At 46.2% G+C, this 21,161-nt stretch overlaps 1 protein-coding gene across 1 annotated transcript in view; it reads right to left on the reverse strand.

The window, feature by feature from the left end:
* Window positions 1-21,161, reverse strand: part of SLC4A4 (solute carrier family 4 member 4) — a 156,249-nt gene that overhangs the window by 120,097 nt on the left and 14,991 nt on the right. Inside the window, exon 2 of the mRNA XM_081999521.1 lies at window positions 17,273-17,452. Coding sequence (XP_081855647.1) covers window positions 17,273-17,452 — 180 coding nt within the window. The remainder of the gene's footprint in view (window positions 1-17,272; window positions 17,453-21,161) is intronic.

Genomic DNA, 21,161 nt, shown 5'->3' on the forward strand with positions numbered 1-21,161 from the left:
GGTGGCTCTCAGGCTGAACATGCAGCTGACTCATGGTGGAGCCCGGCTCTTCCCTTTTGTGCACAAACGGGTTTTGACACCCATGCTTTCTGCTTCGTTTCGACCTTCCAGCATCCTTCCGCTCGCCGCTGCTTTTAAATCAGGAAAATCGTTTGCTTCCACGGAAGGGAAAGCGCAGATCTAAGCCGCAGCCTTCTGCTGCCGATCCCAGGTTCCCCTAGCAGAAGTGCAAGTACAAAATAAGGACACGCATTTCACCCAGAAAAACAAAACAAAAAAAAAAAAACCAACCTCCCATGTAGCTTCAACAGAGAGGAGCCAAGTTATTAATCAGAGCCTGAAATCCAAGCCTAATAAGTCATATTGTCATGAAACTGCTCTTGGAGCATGAACACAACAGAGAGTAACTGCTGGAGGTCTCTATAGGTCAGGAAGCCCAAAATACTTCTCCTTTCGTGCACAGCCGTGCAATTCACAGGGTGTTATATACCCATAGCTCAGAGCTAAATCAAACACCCCTCCTCAGTTGGATGAACTCAGTTCCCATTACTATATTTAAATATCAAGGTCTCCAGTTGGAAGCGAGACTTGAACACGAGCCCAATACCGCATTCAGGTTGAGACTAGTCCATTCATATGTTCCTTTACAAACAGAAGGAAAGGCTCTGCTGATTTATGCATACTTTTATTTCCATTTAGCTGCTGAGGTCTACACTACTCTTCCAGTGAGTATACAAACCATAAGGCAATATGCACCAAAAGGGATCTGCCTTTTTATAGACATAAATCTGGCGATACAAGTACAAACACATCTATAAAGACTCGCTTACATTTCAGTTAACATCTGCTTTCCTCTTCAGCTTTTAGATGACCAAGCTCTTCCCTACACATAATTTTGATGCACTTAATAGCATTATTTTAAAGTTCATTCAGTGGGTAAGAAGTAAGCAAATAAACCCAAAGACTCTCCCCTGCTTGAAGAGATGTTGGATCAGGATTCAAAGCTGAGCAGAATAGCCCACAGCTCTCAAAGCTTTTGTTTCAGAAATCGTACAGATTTATTTTAATGAATATACCATTTTTCTGGGAAATGGCTGACACTAACAAAGAAGAAATGAAATAAATGGCAATGATTAATCTACCAGGGCTGAGGCCTCTTCCACCCAATCTTGTTCATTCTTCAGGTTTATGACATGGAAAGTTCAGTGTCATTCTATTTCCATCTCCTTCGGTGGTGGTTCTTTGGCTTCCAGTCCCTCAGGTCACAGGTGAAATAATTCATTTTGGCTTATCAGAAAGTCAAAGAGATAAAAGAAAGGCAGTTTTCGCCTCTCCATAAGTTGTTGTTTCTTCAAGGCATGAACACAGCCACCACGCAGCATCTGCTCCAACGCAAAAAAGACTACAAAGCAAGTTCACCATCCTTAAAATAACCCTGGCAGAAAGAGAAACGCAGGAGCGGGTCTGTGGACAAGACCCACAGCTGCAGAAGACTCATCCTCAATAGAAGTCTTCCCTCAAAAGCATTTGTAAGGGTATAATGAAGCCCGTTTTTCGTGAATGATGACAGAAATGTATTATTTGCGGGTTCACACTTATGCAAGCTAGAGCTCCAGCAAAGCACACACTGGAACAATATTCTGTAGGGAGGTAGAAAGACCTCTCCCATCAGCAGGGTACTCTGTATACGGTTGATGTACTTTTCCTTTTTATTAGCACTCCCATTTTGTCATACCAACCCACTGGCATCTGAGTAAAACAGTTTTTTGGCCTCCAGATCTCTGGTTCGCCCTCCACGCATTTCTTAATCATCTAATTCCCTAACAGCTTCCTTGTGCAATCAAAATTATCCGCATTATCTTTGTGCCAGCCTGATCTGGAGGAGGAGATAAGGGAGGGGGTGCCAAGAGAAGAAGGGGAAGGGCCCCGAAATGGCTGCTATTAGGCAGAAGGGAGCAGCACTGCAGTTCTACAGACATCCCTACACCACTCGCCACGATTTTGCTAAAACGTCTACTGATCCTACTCATTAGATCAGCAGCATCTGCCGCCATCCACAGCGCAGCCATCTGCGCACTCATTTCCCAAACCCGCAATCCCAACTGGAGGAGGTTAGTAGGTCACAGGCGTAATTCTCTGCCCCTCCTGGGATGAGCGGAGACGCGGCTCAACGCCGCAGGAAGCGCTCGGAGAGCTCGTCTTTTACCCATCCCTGGCCTCTAACACTTCCCCTGCCAGCTGATCTCAGCTGCAGCCTACATTTCAGTCCCTCCATCGGTGGCTAACCTGCCTTCTTCCTAGTGCGGAAGGAAGAAGTGATAGGCAAATGTACAACAGCTCTCCCGATGGATGAGCAGATTTCAGAGTGTGGAAAGAAAAAAGAAAAAATTTAAAAATACAACAAAAAAACAAGAGCCAATAGCAAAGACAAAGTAGGGCTTAGCGAAGAAAATCCAGATGATGCGTATATTTACGTTAGAGGGTTCTGCACAGAGCCTACATCTAGACTTCCTAAGAATGAAGCAATGATTTCAGTTGTCACAAGGAACAAGACCTTTCCAGCTCACAGCTCTATTTCCCACGTTCCCTGCGGTGACAGACACCGAGCCTGCCCCGTGCCTCCCCCATCTCAACTTCAGTACCTACAGTCATCGGAACCCTCTTCCTTCTGTAGGTCTGTCGGGAAACCAAGCTGAGCGGCGAACTTGTAATGTGCCCGATCAACTCCTAGTGTATATGCTTGGAAGCGCTTCAAGCTCTTGATACATCTACACAGAGAGAAACTCAGAGCTTTGGGGTGGCTTGTTCCCACACTGTCCAACGGATTTGCATCGCGTTTAATCCAAAAAGGGCAGCTTTACAGTACCAACCATCACCTAGACAATTCAGCCCTTAGCTATAGAAATATCTTTGGCTTAAAATCAAAATGCTTCTAAATGAGGTGGGGTTTTTTTTTTCCCCACATGGTAAATTCCTCAGACTTTTCTGTCCCTTAGCAGTTTCACGTGAACAGAGAGAACAGAATTAGGCAAAGAATTAAGGTGGCTTAGGTAATTATAGCGGCACATGCTATCAGTTCAAGACAGAAGATTAGCACAGCGAGCTTCCAGTTAAAGGAGATCTTCCCGTGTACTGTGAAAGGAACTGGCCTCTTTTTTGCTTCATCTATCTAAAACATGAACAGTGTACCATGCCAAAGTGGCAATATATACCCCATAAAAACTTCCCAGAGACACTTTTTCCGGTACTTAAAAACAGTAGTTTCTAGACGAAGTTGAAGAACCACTTTAAATCCACAAAGTGGACACCTATGCACCCTGTGGCTTTGAACCCAATGTAAAGTTTATATTGAATTATTTTCCTCTACATCTAGCATGACTAATTGTGTCACCTTTGGCCACGGGAGATTTCTAATAAAACCTGCCTAGTAAAGAAAAAAGCAGCTAAGACCTTTCTTAATCAAGAACGGCTTACTTGCAAAGCTGCAAGCAAAGATGCAGTTAATCAAGGCAGAAGTGACCAGTAAATGAAAATGCTTTGTATCACTCATACCTACCACGAAGCCAAGGTCTTACGAGACCAATTCATCACTTCATTTTGCAGATCATTTTCTCCATTCTGCCCAGACCACGTTTATCAAATGCACAATGCTCAATTCGTATTATTTTATCTCAAACATTGTTGCAACAATGAATTCAATATTAGCCAGACGGGGTTTATCATTTAAACTCCCCTCTCGAGGGGATGTTAAAGCTACAGAAGAATCTTAATTTTCACTTAACCAAAAAATATTTGTACCAGTTCTTCAAATTGTACAGAAAACTTAGAAGGAATGGCGTGTGTAATAGGAGTGTGACAGCGTTAGGGTGTCAAAACCAGAAGACCAACTGAAACAACACTACTTTTGTAGTTGTACTTCATATTCAGATAAATTTTGTTATTTCAGTGTTATGGATTTTGATCACTTGAAGTTGACAATAATATAAGTTGAGCTGCTCAACAGCTCTACCATGTATATTGGTGTTATTACCAGGGCAATTTTGGTGTTTTAATGATGAAAACAGCGGAGGCTGTTTCTACTCTGCATGGGTGGAAAATTCTCTCCTCTATATTCACGTTATTCCAGGCCCAGGCATTTGCGATGCCTTCACATGGGCGCGTTACAGTGCTGATTTTTTTAAAACTCTTTTTCAAACTGAAATCGCTGCTCATCATCAGTCCGACCACATCCCAACCGAAGGAACACTGAAATCCTAGAAATACCAGATGCTTTCTAAATCCTACACAACACACCCTAAGTCACGTCAATAAACCAGCAAGCCAGCAAAATCTACTGAAGTACCTACCAGCCTTGACTAACACAAACACCGAATGATGTTACCGCCAGATGAAACACAATAGACAAGGAAGAAGTAAGTACAGCTTGCGTATGGAATTTCAGCCTACGCCGCTCATTTCTTTTGAGGAACCACGCACGATCGCAAAGATAGGGCTGGTTTTGTTTGTGTGGCTAAACAGTCATTCATTTCCTAAGGACACTGCTGTGGCACTTCAGAGGCTGGGGAACGCATGGAAAAAAACACTTAAAGAAATCTTGCTGGAAAGAAAAAAGGTTCCCGGTATTGAGGAAAGGAGAAGGATGTTGGAAGCAAGCTGAGATGTTCGGCCAGGGAAAGAAGCAGGCACGCAGACGTTCGTGCTCACAGCAGCCTGCACAGTGCCCTCAGCACCTCGGCTGCCGGCAGGGTTCAGGACAAGACGAAGGCCAATAGTTGGAGCTTTTGGTTTTCAGACCCTTGTCCTCGGACCCTGGTATCAATCAGAAGACTTGGGGGGGCGGGGGGAGCTTCAGATGTCACAGCAGGGTGAGCGAGAAGGAAAAATTCAGGGAGCAGGGTTTGGGGCTTTCTCAAAGCAAAGGACTTGCCAGAGCGAGATGCAAAAGGGTGTCTACGAAGAGTGCCAAGCAAAGCGGGGTAACGTGGGAAATGCGGTTACGTGAGGATGAGATTTATTTTCGCTCGCACGAGATCCCTGGCATAACTGTCCCTTTGAAGACTTTCAGCGCCAGGCGTTCAGGACTTGCCAAAGGCACACAGGGCAGCCGGTGGCAGGGCGAAGCTCAGGCGCCGTGGGTCGCGTCCGAACAGGTACGCGCAGGCGTCCGTCCTACGAGTACTCGACCGATGCCTAATTTCATCAGATCTAGCATTCACGTAACTTACTCAGGGACAACTGCTTCTTTTCCCCAGCCCTTACTCTCAAAAATTACTTCAGAAATGACCCTAAAGGGAAAAATCACAGCTCCCATAGTTTTCTGGGCAGGAAAAGAACAAATCCTCTGAACCAACACCACCAGGAAAGATCACTTTCTGCTACCGTACATGGGAGCCCCAGTACACAGCTGCCGAGGGACAAAGAGTTTAGCCTTACCTTTTATCACACCTACCGAAAATCTGGACTTGGCAAGGGAATTAAAAAAAACACCCAACACTCAGCTCCTTTCCCAGCTGTCAGAAGCAAGGAATGAAAGCTTAGCAAAAATAAGAGAGTTCTGCTCTATGTCAAAAGGAGATATTAGAAACACGCTTCAATAATTATTTCAGAAAACTCACCGAAAGGGAGAAAGGGGAAAACGTAACACAGGGGGGGTGTCAGGCAAGAGCAGGGGAGCATTCTTGGCAGCGATAAAAAGCTGCACTGTTTGCTTACCCAGCAGCAGGGAACAAAAAGCTGCTGCCTGCTCCTCTCAGCGTCCCCAGAGCAACTCGCCCGCTGGCCCACTCGCATGGATCGGCTCCCAGGGCTGCCAGCCTTCAGCCGCGCGGCCAAGGCAAACCGAGAGCATCAGGCAGGTGAGTGCCGTTCCGTGCCGCAAGCACAATTTCAGCCATGCATTTACCTAAACACGGTGGACGTTACACGTCAGGGAAGCACAAAGTGTTTTTAACCAGCTCACGTGTTCATAAGGAGCCCTTCTGTCATCGGCACAGGCACTCACAAAAGACAAAAGCCTAACACTTCAGTCAAAAGGTGTTGCAAAGAAAGCAAGTTCCTTTCGTCAGCTGCCTGAGAAAAACCCTGTACTCTTGCCAAGAAGAAAATGAAAGGCCTTGCCACAGTTCACGTCTAGACCCAACCTCGCATCTTCATGTGCCTTCACCTTATCCAAGTGCTTCAGTGGGAGCTGTGAGCCTTTGCAGTTAGACCGGAGCCACAGGAACAAGAGAAACACCATCCAGCCCAACTCCCACCGACGGCAGCTGGAGCAGTTAACGGGAGAATGGAAGCGGGGTTTAGCTGCTGCTCAAAGATCCTCCCCTCCTACATGTGTCTCTTCTCCATCGCTCCCACACCTACAAGAAGTCCTCCTAACTGCCACTCGATTGCGTCTTCAGGTAACGTCTCCTCACACCGCCTCTCCCCATCCTTCCTCTGCATTTTTTGAGGTCACAGCCTCTTGCCTGAACCCACTCATAAACCCAAACACACCCGTCTTGAACCCTCACGCAGCTCCAGCTTCGCATCCCCTGCAGTGAGAGGCGAGCGAGCTTCCCGACCCCACAAAATGAAGCAGGTCCTGCCTTAGAGGAGCCTCACCCGCTAGGAGAAGGTCCCTAACCAAATATCCAGGGCCAGGACACAGTCAGCTTCACCCCTGGGTAATCAGGCGTCCAGCCCAGGTAATTAGCGGTCTCTCCCTGCATTACGCAACCTCTCCTTCGCGGGGCGAGAGCAGACGCCAGGGCTGTGTCAGCAGGCAGCGCCGAGCCCGGCTGCGGCTCCGCACCCAGCGGGCAGGGCTGACCTCCACACTGCACCCTTCCCGCCGCCCGCCTGCCCCTGAGCACCTTCCCATGCCCTTTCCCGTCTACCCAGCCAGCTGCGCCCCAACAGCCCCTCTGGCGGGCTCCCGGCTACGCGGAGGGCACGTCTGCAGTCGAAGCCGTAATTATTTCTGTGTTTAACCTCTGCAGTTGCGCTACGTGTGACCTAAATACGCGACTCGCAGCGTTAGAGATCCGAGGGGCAGAAAAAGGCAGGTTTCGGTAGACTCCGCCACCTCGGACCAACCCACTAGCCTGCTGTGCAGTTCTCGAAGACCCAAATACCAAGGGCTCCCTTACATTTATGGGAAAGTCTCCCTCACCATCTTTCCCTGTGTAGAATATTAATAGAAAAAAAAAAATCAAGCTATTTGGCCATCCTGCCTGGTATTTTTCAAAGGCTCTCAACACTGGTCTGCTGTCGCTCTTAACTGTGGTGAGCAAAGCTAAAAGCTTTTGGAAAATCCCACCCCATGTCTTGAAGAGCCAGGAAAGAAATTAGACAGCTGAAAAATCCAACAACACTAATAGAAAGAGGACTCTTGGCACTGACTGTGCTGCATCTGCTCTGCTAAGTAGGTACATTTATTTCAATCCTGTAGCTGTCGTCTTGCTATTTAAAGCTGCTGGCTTAATGAACTTTCGGGGTAGACACCAAGCCTGAGCCTTCCTAAACTGATGGTTTAAATATCCTTGCTAAATTAGTTTGATCTCATTATGGATGGACCGTTCCACAGTTGGACTGGCAACTTCCATTCCTCACTGGAAAACAACCAGGACGTTCTCCATAATACATGATCTGTTCCTGCAAGGTCATACCATCATAGAACCATCAAGGTTGGAAAAGACCTTCCAGATCAACAAGTCCAACCATCAACCCAACACCACCATGCCCACTAAGGTCCACTCAGAGCAGCATAAGCATGTCTCTAAAGGTAAAATTTAGAAGTTTCTGTTATATATGCACTGCCCCAGGTCTCTCACGTCTCTCAACTTTGTGAAATTCTGCTGTGTCAACAGGCTCTGTCAGATGATCAAAACTTGGATTAAGATGGGAAGCAACACCAGAGACCTACTTCATAGTAAAACAGACAGCACATCAAGAGGTAGGAAGACCGTTTCAGAACATCCAAAGAGGTCACAAAGTCATTTTTAAAGAGACAAAGGATTGAATAGCCACCTCACACTCAACTTTAAGACAAACAGGAGCAATTCTACAAGTGTCTCAGGCACAGGCATTTTGACAAGCAGCCTCTGGCTGCAGATCAGGCATGCTTTTTTACCTCAAACTTCCGTATGGCTTCAGTAACCCTGCTCGCACCTTGGCTCCCATTTTGTGTAGAAGCGCTCCCGAGAAGAGGCAATTTTGTGCAATTTGGAGAAGCTTGCTCTCAGTCAGGAGCGGCCTGCCACGGGAAGCCTGGGAAACCCCTGCCGAAGGCATCGCGGGTGTCAAACGGATTGCATTTAAAACAAGAAAGAGATGGCTTCCGCACCGGTGGGCTCCGTCCCGACGGGTGTTTCACAGCGCAGCCCCTGGCACATCGCTCCGGATATTTTACCTATTGTGTTGACGAGAGACAGGCTTGCCGACTTCAGTGCCCCGTTTAAGATGGCAGATGCGAAACGTTATTTCAGGCCTTGTGTAAGCAAACTGTCTGCAAGCACTGGTAGCGAGCAAAGGGGCAGACATACATCAAAGTATGACGGTTCTCAAGAAACGTGAAGCACGAGGTGAACAGATTGTAACTCAGCCACAGGTGGGACAGTTAGCGGTCCAGAAACACCTGCATGCATGCTCAGGTCTTAGAGATTTCAGCAGGAATTACAGATGTGAGGAAGCACTTTGAGAATCAAGAGCGCAAAGGAATCAATGGCCGTTTCAGCCCCGTAGGTGGGCTTTCTTTTCTGATAAAGATCGTGTCGGTGAGTGAGAGAACACAGTAAGGAAAGCAGAGTAGCTTGGCCTCTGGCGTTACCTGGCTAGCCCCGTTCCGAGGTACCGCACGACAGACGGATGTTAGAAAACTATTTATACAGACACACACAGCACCACTCTGTTTTCTAGGCACTTAGACCCACTAGAAGACCTGGAGAACCTGAAAGGACCAAAACCAATATTCGTTATGCAAGAAGCAAACCATAATGTAAAGGGAACTAACGATACGAATGCCATCAACTCAAGGGTGTCCCACATCAACCAGAAGGAACAGACAAACTGCTGTACTTGGCTTAAAAATGAAAAAGCCTCAGCTTAAACAAATCAGTGTGGTGAATTCATGCTACAAGATTGCTCACCATAACATCTTCTATGTCGCTAGGCATCTCGATAAACCAAGCACTGATTAACCAGGTTTTTAAAAAAAAAAAAAAAGGTGCCAACTGATGTTGCAGGGTCTGTCAGGTTCAGACAATCTGAGATAATTCCAGTTCTCTTTCCATGTCCAACGTCCTCCTGAGCACTACTCAAATGCAGACATTCAGCAGCAAAGTTTTAGCGCACACACCCAAAACTGACCACAAGCTTCAAGCACGCAGGATTCTGTAGAGTTCCAGCCTTCCCAGCCCCAGATTACACAGAACGTCCTCCTGAGAGAAGGCTGCATTTTAAATTAGAATTGTTAAAAGGTGTATATTAAACCATAGCAAGGGATGACTTGGTGACCGTTACAGAGGGACACAGCGGTTGCCTACAGAGCAGATCTGATCTGTCCAGACCAAACCTCACCTTCACTGGGAAAGATGCACTCCATCCAGATGAAATGACTCTGCTGTAACCCTTTTCTCTTTCAGCAAAATGCTCCCCCTAACCCACATCAGAGGGTGGGTTAACCCAAGAGAGTTGGGTTGGTTTTTTTGCTAAAACCTACACGAACTACTGCTGGTGGGCGGAAGAGGAATTTCTGAATTTCTCTGAGCAAACTGCAAACCTTCACAGACCTTTGATGGGATGACATACCATCCCCTCCCTCTCTCGCTACACGGTTCCTCTAGAAACCACTCCAACAGACAGATCTAGATTTTCAACCTCTTTTCCCCATTTCTGGTTTTGTGTCTTGTAAACAGGATCGTAGCTACATCCTTCAACCGGTAAAGAAAACCTTCAGTAAGCTGAGGCCACATGTGACCACATGCAGAAAAGCTGCAACTAATGGTGTAAAATGAAAGATGGGCTCAGCTCGCAACCACTTATCCCTCCTTTAAGGTTTTCCAAAATTTAAGATTCTTCAGTTATATTTATCCACCTGTCAACATTTTGACTCCTGCCAAAAACCAGGTTTTACTCTCTTCACAGATGCAAACGCTAAGAAAATTCTATTGCAACATGCAGTTTATTAGTTTCACGGGCCCCTCATTACTGCTTGTTGCTTTTGGGTCCCAGTACCTTGCTGAATCCACTGCCAAAGCCAAGTATCACTCATTTCTGAAGCCCAACGTCGGGCAGAGAGCCCTGAATTCCCATCACCAGTCAGCTACAAACACTGAATTTCCTCTCCTCTCCCTCCATTTTCTTCAGCGTTACGCTGAGTTTAGGCAAATCTTCCACTACGGCAACAACAATTTTTCAGACCTACCAGTGGTTTTAACAAAAACAGTCAGCAAACCACACACTATCGCAGCAAGGCTCTACACCCCACGACCCATGGGGTAAAACCTTTATACCTGGCCAACAGCAATAACGTATCATTAAAGGAAAAACGTAACCTTACAGCCCTTCAGCAAAGAGAACTCCTGAAAACTCCCTCTGGGTTTTTAAAGGCTGGGCATTTACATGTACAAATATGTGCTCACGTGCACGTTAAGTACTATACTTGGGATGAGAAAGAAGCCATCCCAGGTTTACATCTGTGAGTAATGTCAGCAGGCAGCTTACTGTCCCATCAAAGCAAATTCCTTTTTCATCCTATTTCCACGTAACACTGTTAAAAATCCAAGTGGAAAGCGGCTGAAGTCAGGCAGACAACGAGACTTTGTGACGCAGAAGAAGACGACCTCAAGAACGTAAGGTGCTGCCATCCACTCACCTATTGTCGCCTTTCCCTAAGTTGGGAATCAAGGCCCCCATCCTCCTCCAAGCCTGCAGTCTACATTAACAGCTCTGCAAAATGGTACAGAGTGGAGCAGTGGAGCGAGCGTCACTTCACGAATGCGAGGCGCAGAAGTGCCATGCCCACGCCTTCTCACCCCTACTTTTTAAAGTGAGAAAAAGAAAAATTAAGAAGCAAGCGATGACTCTAGTCAACTTCCTGAAAACAAGGTTTAAGGATGTTTGAGGCCAGCTAGCTTTAAAATCACTCCAAAGAATACAGAATATTCAGTCTTTTGTTATCTATGTTATTAGCATCATTTTTGGGATTATTTTGTGTAAAACGCCTTAAGGCTTGAACTGAGGAGTAGCACTATCGCAAGTCATTACTTTATAACTTACAATATTAGTCCGTGACTAGACATGAAATCCCCCAAGATATTTTGGAAAGGGACAGGTTATTTTATATTTTGGGCTTTTTGCTCTGAATTTGCTCGGAACCACCTTTGCCTATAAAAGGACTTTTACCCAGCCACTGAATTCAGTCTCGTGAAGTCACACAAACAGTTTCTTACCTTCCAGAAACCATAGATCATGCACAGATCAACTGAACAAAGATGAGACTTTCCATTCTGTCAAAGAATTATACGTTCTTCTACTTCTGTTTCTTCTGACACGGTAATGGCTCACATCAGCCTAAGTCTGTACCCCGTATCCCAAGCACTTCTGCTCCCAGGGCGCCATCGGAGTTTCAAAATAGAGAGATTCATATCTCCGTTAACATGTACCTGCTGCACTTGCTGTGTGTCTAAAGGGCACGGAGCTGGGCCAGCCCAGGGACAACCCAAACAAGTTCTGCACAAGCACAGGCATCTCCGCGGAGCACCACTTACTGCTGAGTATGTAAACACGGTGTCTGCATGCTGCCTGCTATGACAGTGCTTACCAAGAGACATGATTTCATTGGGTTTGAGCCAGAGAGGTGAGCCAAATTAACTTGGAGGGCAACCAGACAATGAGAAGAAACCCCTTCCCAGATCAAGCAGAGATGCATTTCCTCATGGGAAAATCTCCACACGTCTGTAGTAAAGAATGAGGAAGACAGAAATGGATTCAGATCGCAGCCTGTCCCAAAGAAGGAACTTGTATCTGCCTTCCTTGTTCCTCCCTTGTCTCATCCCTTGCAAGTAACAGCAAACTGTACCGTCAGCTTCGTACCAAGACACGCAATCGGCCGATCCGAGAAGGCAGAACCGGGCTTGGCACCTCCGCCCATGCCTGCTGACGAGCCTCCCACGGCCCTCCACCATCAAGTCTCTCCTCCACCATCAAGTCTCTCCTCCACCATCAAGTCTCTCCTCCACCATCAAGTCTCTCCTCCACCATCAAGTCTCTCCTCCACCATCAAGTCTCTCCTCCACCATCAAGTCTCTCCTCCACCATCAACCCTGGCCAGCTGAGTCCTTCCTCCACACCTCTAACTGCATTAACCATAGTTAATCACAGACCCACGGAACGTGCCCAAAATACTAGCAGGTCAATCCTCCACACATTAACACTACAAAAATCACTAAACCTTCCCTCTGAAAACCCCTATTTTATTCATCGTTTCACAGTATGCCATCCTTCCCCATCCGCAGTGTTCTGACAGCATAAATCTTCACTTCTTTTCCAACTCTTAGTGTGTTTTAGGCAGATAAGAAGACGGTGTTTCAAGCCTGCGTACCAGTAATGCAGTAATATAATTCATTTTTTTGTTTACCTCAGAAATACTTGTATGCCAGCTTCCTGGACGGTTCAGCATAACCACTGCAAAAAAGTGTTTCCTTCTTACCGGTTCTAAGTGGAAACCAGGGCCAGGCTGGTTACAGGAGGTGCTTGTGGAAATAAAGGGCTGGTACACTGCATCTGGAACACGGATGGGTAATAGTCTGCGGTTAAAGGAAGCCACATTTCAGCGAGCACCGGAGTCAGCAGTCCTGCCTGAGAACAAGGGCGTGAACGCCCGTTTTCTCCCCGAGCGCAGAGACAGCCCTGCAGGCCTGGAATATACTGAAAGGGCTCTGCAGAGGGAACGTCGCCTTCAAGCCTCCTCCTCAGTGTATCAGAAAATATCCCTGTCTGGATTTTTTGAAGGAGGCATCTTTCCCAAGCAATAATTTACTTAGGGTAAAACATATCTGTACATGTTCAATGTCCCTAACTCTCTCCAGATGGGAGAGCTGAAGGTTGTTCGTAAACTACCGGAGCTTGGCTTGCTCGACTGAACAAGACACAGATTAAAAAAAAAAGAGTGACATTTCCAGACTGCACCAATTCCCAAAGAGAGAAGCGCAACTGGACAGGTTTCGAACTGGAACAAAACGTTTATAGGGAAGGTTTGCATTTCTGGACCAGTTTACTCTCTTGCCTGTAATCACAGACATGTTCCATCAGGTTCGTTTATTGTGGCACAAGCAGCTTGGCCTGGTGAGTCCAACCCAGATTTGTTCAAGCTCTGATTTGCACGGTTTTCACCAAAGAAGCTGAGAAATCATCTTCGGGTAAGATATCTAGATTTAGACTTTGCGGTCCTTATGGACAGATCAAGAAATAGAAGTGAGGTATCAAATCAAAGCTGGCTTAAGCTTTCTACTCAATGAAAACAAAGCGCTCAGTATAACGGAGACAATCGTTTCGTAAACTTCTAGGAACTACTTCAACAACCACGTTATTAAAGATTTTGCAAATCAGATTTTATATGCTTGTCCTTATATTTGAAGATGAAATAAACTACCAATTACGTACAAGCTGAACTGACAGTGTCTAATACTTGGCCATGTTAATAACTGCAAAAGTCAACAAAGAGAAGGAGTTATGTAAATTCTCGATGTTAGAGACTGAGATGCACTGTACCTTTCTTCAAGACGTTTGGGGTTTCTTTATGTAAAAGTGGGGTTTGCTTGTTTTAAAACATGGTTAACAAAACAGAACATATGAACCCAAAAATCTTCCAATTCTAAGGAAAAGACTGAAACGTCACCCAGTTCAGTCCCTTCATCTCATCATTAACTACATAATAAAAGGAAAGTGCTGTTTATCTCATTAAACTTGCTAACACCTACCACCTCCTCCGCAGCCTTTCTGAAGGCAGTGACCTACACATCATCTTCACAACACGCTATTCATCGAGCCTCTGTCTCTGGTGGGGACCCGAAGCGTGCGTGAATCCGATCCCTTTTCTTAGCGGTGAGCACAGTCGCCGGCTCCAGCCAGCCATCACGCACAGCGTATTACGCAAAGGTCGTTAACACAGCTGTCCCAGCAGCCCTTAATCCTGGGAACTGCAACACCCTCGCTCTTCTGCTCTCGGGTCCCTTCACAAGAAAGGCGCTGAGCTGCATAAGAGGGCCCACCTCTTTCCTTGGTGTCCGGCACTTCTTTTTTTGCCCCCCTCCTCTTCTGATGCGATGGAAACGCCGCGTACCTCACGTGCATATCCAGCAAGTCCCCGCAGAGCTGGCCTAGCTCCGACAGATGCAGTCCCTTTATAATCATCTATCCCTGCAAAATGACCTCAAGCACGTTAGACTAACGCTCACTCTCTGGTTGTCTCCACGCCCCGCATTTCACTTCTTGCTCAGTTTCTGTTACTTTCTCCCCCCTTCAAAGAAGAAAAGCAAAAACCAAAACTCCCTCCTACCCCACCACAAGGCAGCCACTTCTTCTCCGCTGGCCAGCTGGCACCCCGACTCCATAGCAAATGCCTTCGCCCTGTCCCACTCCGCTAAACCACAGGGTTAAGTCCTAACAGATACTTCAGCTTCCTATGCCACATACTCTCTACTGGCAGCAGTCTCAGATATATGCATATTCATACCAGCTTTCTCCCAACTCCATTAAAATTGCTGTTCAGGATCCCCCAATTCTTTGTTTCTAATATTCTTAACGCTCTTTTGAAACAGCATTTGAGCCATGTACCACTAACTCGTTTACAATCAATATATGAGATTTAAAAAACAGGGTTATAACAGGGATTTCTTGCCATGGCTGCCAGTAGTGAATATCAGACTATTTTCTTTGAAAAGAACTAGTCTACTCTCGGACGCGCTTGCCATAACTACGAGTGAACGCAGCAGCTGGATACACGGCGCACATAAGCTATTCTGACCCTCAAAAAGCATTCATCAAATTCCAGTAACAGACATCTGAAGCTGGCACAGTCTGAACATCCAACAAGTGTCTCAAATCGGCAAACACCTAAGAGGCAGAAAACGAAATGGAAATAAAGAGCCGTTTATAAATGATGGAGAACGTCAACAGCGGAACAGCAGAAATTTCTGAAGGCAGCCTGGCGTTACTACGTACGCGGAACTAGACAAGAAAGGGTTGTTAGCAGGCAAAAACAGCATAGGAAACAAATAATTCAGGTCACCTACAAAGGCAAGAGTTTCCAAAGGGAAAAAACCTGGGGAGATGAGGCAATGTGTAATTCAATGTTTGGAAATACTAGACAGTAATCTGAACTACTCCTGTCCTTTACAGTGTTCTGAATTAACTGTCTCAGCTTGAAAAAAGATCTGGCCACCAGCGCAAAACAGCAAGTCCCTGCAAGAACCTGCTAAAGTATCTGGGTACATGAGACTGAGAACAATACAGAAAAAGTTTCAAATTATGTAGTATTAATGCTATTGCCCGGGACACCTGGAGTATTGTGTGGTATTTAAGTGATCCCATTCCAAAATACGTAGTGCAAAAAAGGTCAGGGTGGAAAAGTCTATGGGATAGAGATGAAAGACTGCACATTTTTACATGCAGATAGAGAGCAGACAGAACATCCCAAACCTGCAGAAACAGAGGAAAAAATGCCATTAACCCTTTCTCAGATGACACAAAACAGAAACCATGTAGAACAAAATGAAAGGCAGAAGATCAAAACCTGATGGAGGAAATCGGTTTTCAACCACGGGCACAATTAGCCTGTGGAAATGATTCCCCTAGGATATCGATACGTCCAGAAGCCAAAAAGGAATTTCTACAGATCTGGTCACTTGCACACCAAAGAAGAACAGAGATATAATTATAAAAAATTAAATTTAAAATATTTAGAGTTCTTGAAGACAGGTAATTATCTCTTTCGGTGTAAAACCAACTCCTGATTTCTGAGCGTTGACAAGAAAACTTCCCTGGGACAACTAGGGCACTACTACTACTTTGTGATTTGCCTTCCTTTCAAGTTGCTGCTCTCTGAAGTTATCTGCACCAGGGCTAAACAGGCCCTGGGCTAAAGACAAGACTGATCTGATCCCATGTTACTGTCTTTATATGCGGCAAATAGCCAGCAACATCATTTCAGAATGAAACATTCACATATTTCTGCAAAGATCAGGTCGTACGACCCCTGTTTACTCCTCTCTCTCTCGCACAAGAAGCATTTTCCCACTTACAAACACGCTCTTTAACGAAACCCCAACCACCTGCAATTAGCCTCAATAATCTAAGCTATACCATATCCTGGGCTGTCGTCCTATATTCAAAGCTTGTTAGCGTGTTCCCGTTTTAGCAGGCTGTCACCATCTCTCTCCCACTTCTATTTAAGCAGCCATCTCCCAGATTTCGGAACAAGCTTGTGGCCAACAGAGAAGACAGCAAGAGGAACGGGACTTTATGACAAGTCTCCTACAGCAGTACTGAAGAGCTGCACAGTGATGACACTAGATAAAGATCTCTCTCCTCTGCTTAACAATTCCAGTAGGAATGGAGATATAGGGCATCCAAAACAGACCTCATCTGCCTATCAAAAAACTCAGATATTCAACGCCTACAGATACTCAAACACACAGTAATGCTACAATTGATTCTTCTTCTTGTTTGCAAAACTTAAAAAACAGGTTTTAAGGTTAATTACTGAAGGGAAAAGACTTACTAGCACCACAACTTATTGATGCAAAGAAGCCAAATCCCAAGTGGGTGTGTTTCTCACAGCCTATAGCTTGGTGGCCTCTGTACTTATCAACCTGCTTCCATGAGGCCGTTTCTAGCTGAAACCATGGGGTGCTCAAATTCTAGAGAGGGTGCACATCCTGAGAGCTAGGGCAGAAGCTGCAACAGATCTGTCTAGGCATCTACTCACTCTTTGCATTTCCTTGCTATCTCTTTACTCACAGTGTCAAATTGCTTTTAAAAATTTGGCCTCTTCCTGGGTTGGCATTAGCTCAGGAGCAAACGCAGGTGATACAGAAGGATGAAACATCTGCTCCAGCCTGTGCCTTGTCCAAGCCACAGCAACCATTCGACAGCAACCGATTGAGGCTACTCTGACCTTGCAACGTGAGGTGACTGTTTTTGCGGATCCAGTTTCCTCCTCCATGATCAGATCAGGAGCGGATCGCTAGACAACAGACCATTGTAGCAAGCGAAAACTGAAACCAGTACTTACTGAGCGGTTTAAGGATGCTGCTGCTTGTCTCATCAGCGTTCTCTACGTCTGATTTGTCAGAGTAGTTCTCGGAGATTTTCTCCTTTTCTTTCTTTTCTTTGTGCCCAGGTCTTCTTCTATGACGCCTCCTTCTCCTATAGCTCTTCGGCACGTGGACCCCAATGTAAATAGTGTGATGACCTAGGGAACGCAAGTACAGCAAATATTAACTTGGCGTACACTTTGTGCATCGCTGGCCAGTACGCTTCATGTTGCATTTCATTCAAATAGGCAAGTGAAGTGTCCTTCTTTGCTGGCCTAACGTTAGTTGGCACTATGCTTCTTGGCTCCAAAGGTGAGGTAGGAGCTCTTAAGCTACCATTTGGAAAAGTATTTTTTGTACAATCATTCTGAGAGTGCATACCAGTGCAGACTCGCTGATAATTATTCTGTCCTTGTGACTCATTTGAAAATAAAAATAACCACAGAAGACCATTGCACTAATTTTGCAACATAGAATACAGTGCTCTTCAAAAATGATCCATGTTAATTTTTCCATTTGTTTTACCAAATACATTCGCTGGACTTAACGTCTACCTTGTGCAAACTGCTCCAGCTTAATTGAAGAGCTTAGAGCAACAAAGTTTACATCACTTGACTATGTAGTGCATTGTATAACAAGTGTCAAAGTACCATTAGGGTACTTTTATAACCCAGCAGATGAGGAAGGACTACTAACATAAGCTACAGTAAACTTTTAAGTACCTGACGCTTTCAAAAATGAAAATTAAGTAATAAAAGACTAAGTGCCAAATTTCATATGCTCACTGTAAGCACAAAGTATTCCTGTTCCCTTTCATATAGGCTTTCGTTTCAAACTAAAGCACTTAAACTACTCTTGCCTTTTTGCCGAGTTTGATAAAAATTATTTATTTTCAGCACTTTCTGCACTTCTACCAACTTGGGATAAATATCCTGTAGAACGCATTTACATGCCTTTTTCTGTGCCCAGATAATTCAGTCATCTTACGTAAAGCTTTAAAAACAGCTCCTTCAGATTTAACTCGTGATACGCGACAGCAGTATTCTACGCTTTTGGCCCAACTTGGTTTCCCCGCTCCTCTCTCCGTGTAGCCAAGCAGAGAGTTTCAGACAAACACAGGTGCCCTGTTACCGGCTGAAGTACATTTATCTGAATGCACGAGCCGCCAACGCAGGTAAGAACAAACAGATTTCTCTGTAGGCACAGTCATTTACTCCTGCTCCCAGCGGAGCGTTTCGGCAGAGTCACCGTCTCGGTCACCTCACATCCATCTATTCTTAGCACATGCTTACACCTTGCACCAACGCATGGCTAGTAAAACCCCACGCCAGCAAACCAGATGACGTATTCCAGAGAAGGCAGAGGCTACAGCTTTCGGGAAGTTGCACTCCGTCCCGCAGCACTGTCCCACCCCAACTCTTTCGGTGGGTGCCTCCCCAGAGAGAGGGGAGACCCCCCGCACAGCAGCCTTCAGATCCCAGCCTCCGTGACTTGGCTGCGGCTTTGAGCAGGAAGCACAGAGAAGACACCCCTCAGTCCTGACTCCAGATACCTCCCACAGAAGACATTCAGCCGAAACTCTCTCTTGAAACACGCTCCACAGAGTGAAATCACGTCACTCCTGAAACCAGAAGGACTTCTGCCAAATGGGCGGGGCACCCAGCAAGACGATGGCGACAGCGTCCGAAAGCCAGAGCTGCTTCTGCGTCACCGGACGCAGAGCCCTGCGATGCCTCCCCGTTCAGCTCCGAGCTGCACCCACCTCTCTTCTGCAGCAGCCATACTCCCTCTTGCTCAGGAATAAAGAATTAAGTCAAGCGAGTAACAGAAGTCAGGCTTCACTTGGTAGTGCGGTCACACACTCGAGAACAAGAGAAAACTGGCCCTTGCCACCGACCCACCTCCACCGACGCTCCCCAATTACGGAGCGTGCACTGCTCTTCCCTTTCCGCCGCAAGCTGCGGCTCTGGTTACCGTGGGCTTTGCAGCCACCACGCAGGGCTCCAGATGAAGCACCTACTTGCAAGACACGGGAAGCTGCTCTGCAAACGCCAGCGCCAACAGCAAAGCCGGGGTCTGCAGCCAGCAGTTAACTTCACCGCTAAAGACGCCCCTCTCATTCCTCCTTGTGATAAATCCAATCTTTGAGATGGAGCAACGGAAAGTTTAGGCACAAAGCACCCCAATTTCCAGAACAAATTGCCTTTTCCGTGAAAAACAACACCCCGCATTTACCGTTTCAAATTCCACAGGCTCCCGAAGCCAGCGGTGAAGTCTGAAGGGTCCTTCATCTTTTTTCGCATGTAAATTTTCATACTGAAAGCATCCGAGGTCCTTTAAAAAGCTGCTTGACCGGAGTGGCCCTCCTTGACAGCAACTTTAAAATAGCTAAGCGAGTTCCCCAAGGGCTTTGCAAATAACGGAACGATGAGCTGTATGCAAAGATGGGGCCAGAAGCTTATGAAAATGGCTCATGCCCTGTGCACGTTACGCTGTCTCTCATACCTACCTACACACATGCTCTATAGCCCAGCAGGCCTGTCGAGGTGGTATACAGAGCCCCAGCGGTAGCTCCTTTGAAAATAGAAAATTGAAATGTGTGCAGTTGTTGAATTACTTAAGTATAAAAAAAAAACCCTGAGAAAGCCTAAAAAAAAAAAAGTTTTCCAATATGATGAATAGAAAAAAATACATTCATCCCCAGATGGGCACAAAGTGTGATGCGTTTTGGCTCCAAAGTAATTTGTTACGTGGAAATGGTAATAGAAAGGGAAGGCTTCTCAAGAAATTCCCTTCTCGCTCACAGACGCGGTGATGCGACGGGACCTGTGATGGCCCTGAAGCGGATCGCATCATCCGTCCGGTGGCGAGAGTCCTACAGCGAGCTCAAGTTTATGGTGGCACCTATGCAGAAGACCATACTAAATAAACAGAACAGATACACAGATATGAAGATAAAAAGTGTCTGCGATGTCAAGATACAAACCAACAGCTATAAAGGGTTAGTGAAAATCTCTCTGGGTGAAGTTACAGTTATCTTTTTAGCCAGTATTATCCAGGTTGAGATATTAGAAGTTGACCGCTACACGCGCATCTCCTGCCGGTGCTGGGTGTCAATAGCCGTACAACCGTCCGCTACGGTAGCGGACGCCAGTGACTTGCCACCCCAGGGAGCAGGACCAAAAAACGAAATAGCAGTCCGGCGTCGAGCAAGATCCAAAATCAGGCAGCACAACAGCGACAGAAGAAAAGGGAGCCGCATCTGCTGCCTGCAGCCCAGCGTGCCAGCGCCGCGACCTCCGAGAAGGGGGCTCGCGCCACAGAGGGGGTGGGCAGAGCCACGATACCCAAGCTGGAGACGTCTGCAGCGAGACTTTACAGATCAGCACCTGAAGAAATGATTTAGCATCTAAGGAAACCAGGAAAGCTCTTCCAGCAGCTGGAAACGTCAGCTTTAACGTGGCAGATGGCTTAAACGCCGCATAGGGACAGAGAAGGGGCAATCTTATCTGAGCAGAGAAGCAGGAGCTGTGGGGTAGGGATGGCCCTGGGACAGACAGGGTGGTGGTAGCCGTTCCCAAGGGATTCTTACAAGAGAGACTGCATCCAAAAGCCAGATGGAAAGGGAGGGGGCGACTCCGGTATCTGTATTAAAACAACGTCCTCCTTTGACTCACTTGCGTTCTGTGGTCAGCTTGACAACAGAAACACATCATCGGAAGCCTGTAGTCTTAATACCTTAATATGCTGCCAACAGAACCGGACAATCTCTTTAATCTTTTGACCACGTGTGCACAGTACAGATTTTGGTAATATGAAACTAAATTGTATATACGCAGGCAAACATGTGCATTACTTAGCTGCGTT

This window comes from Phaethon aethereus, assembly GCF_964289735.1.
Source record: "Phaethon aethereus genome assembly, chromosome: 4".
Lineage (NCBI taxonomy): Eukaryota > Metazoa > Chordata > Aves > Phaethontiformes > Phaethontidae > Phaethon > Phaethon aethereus.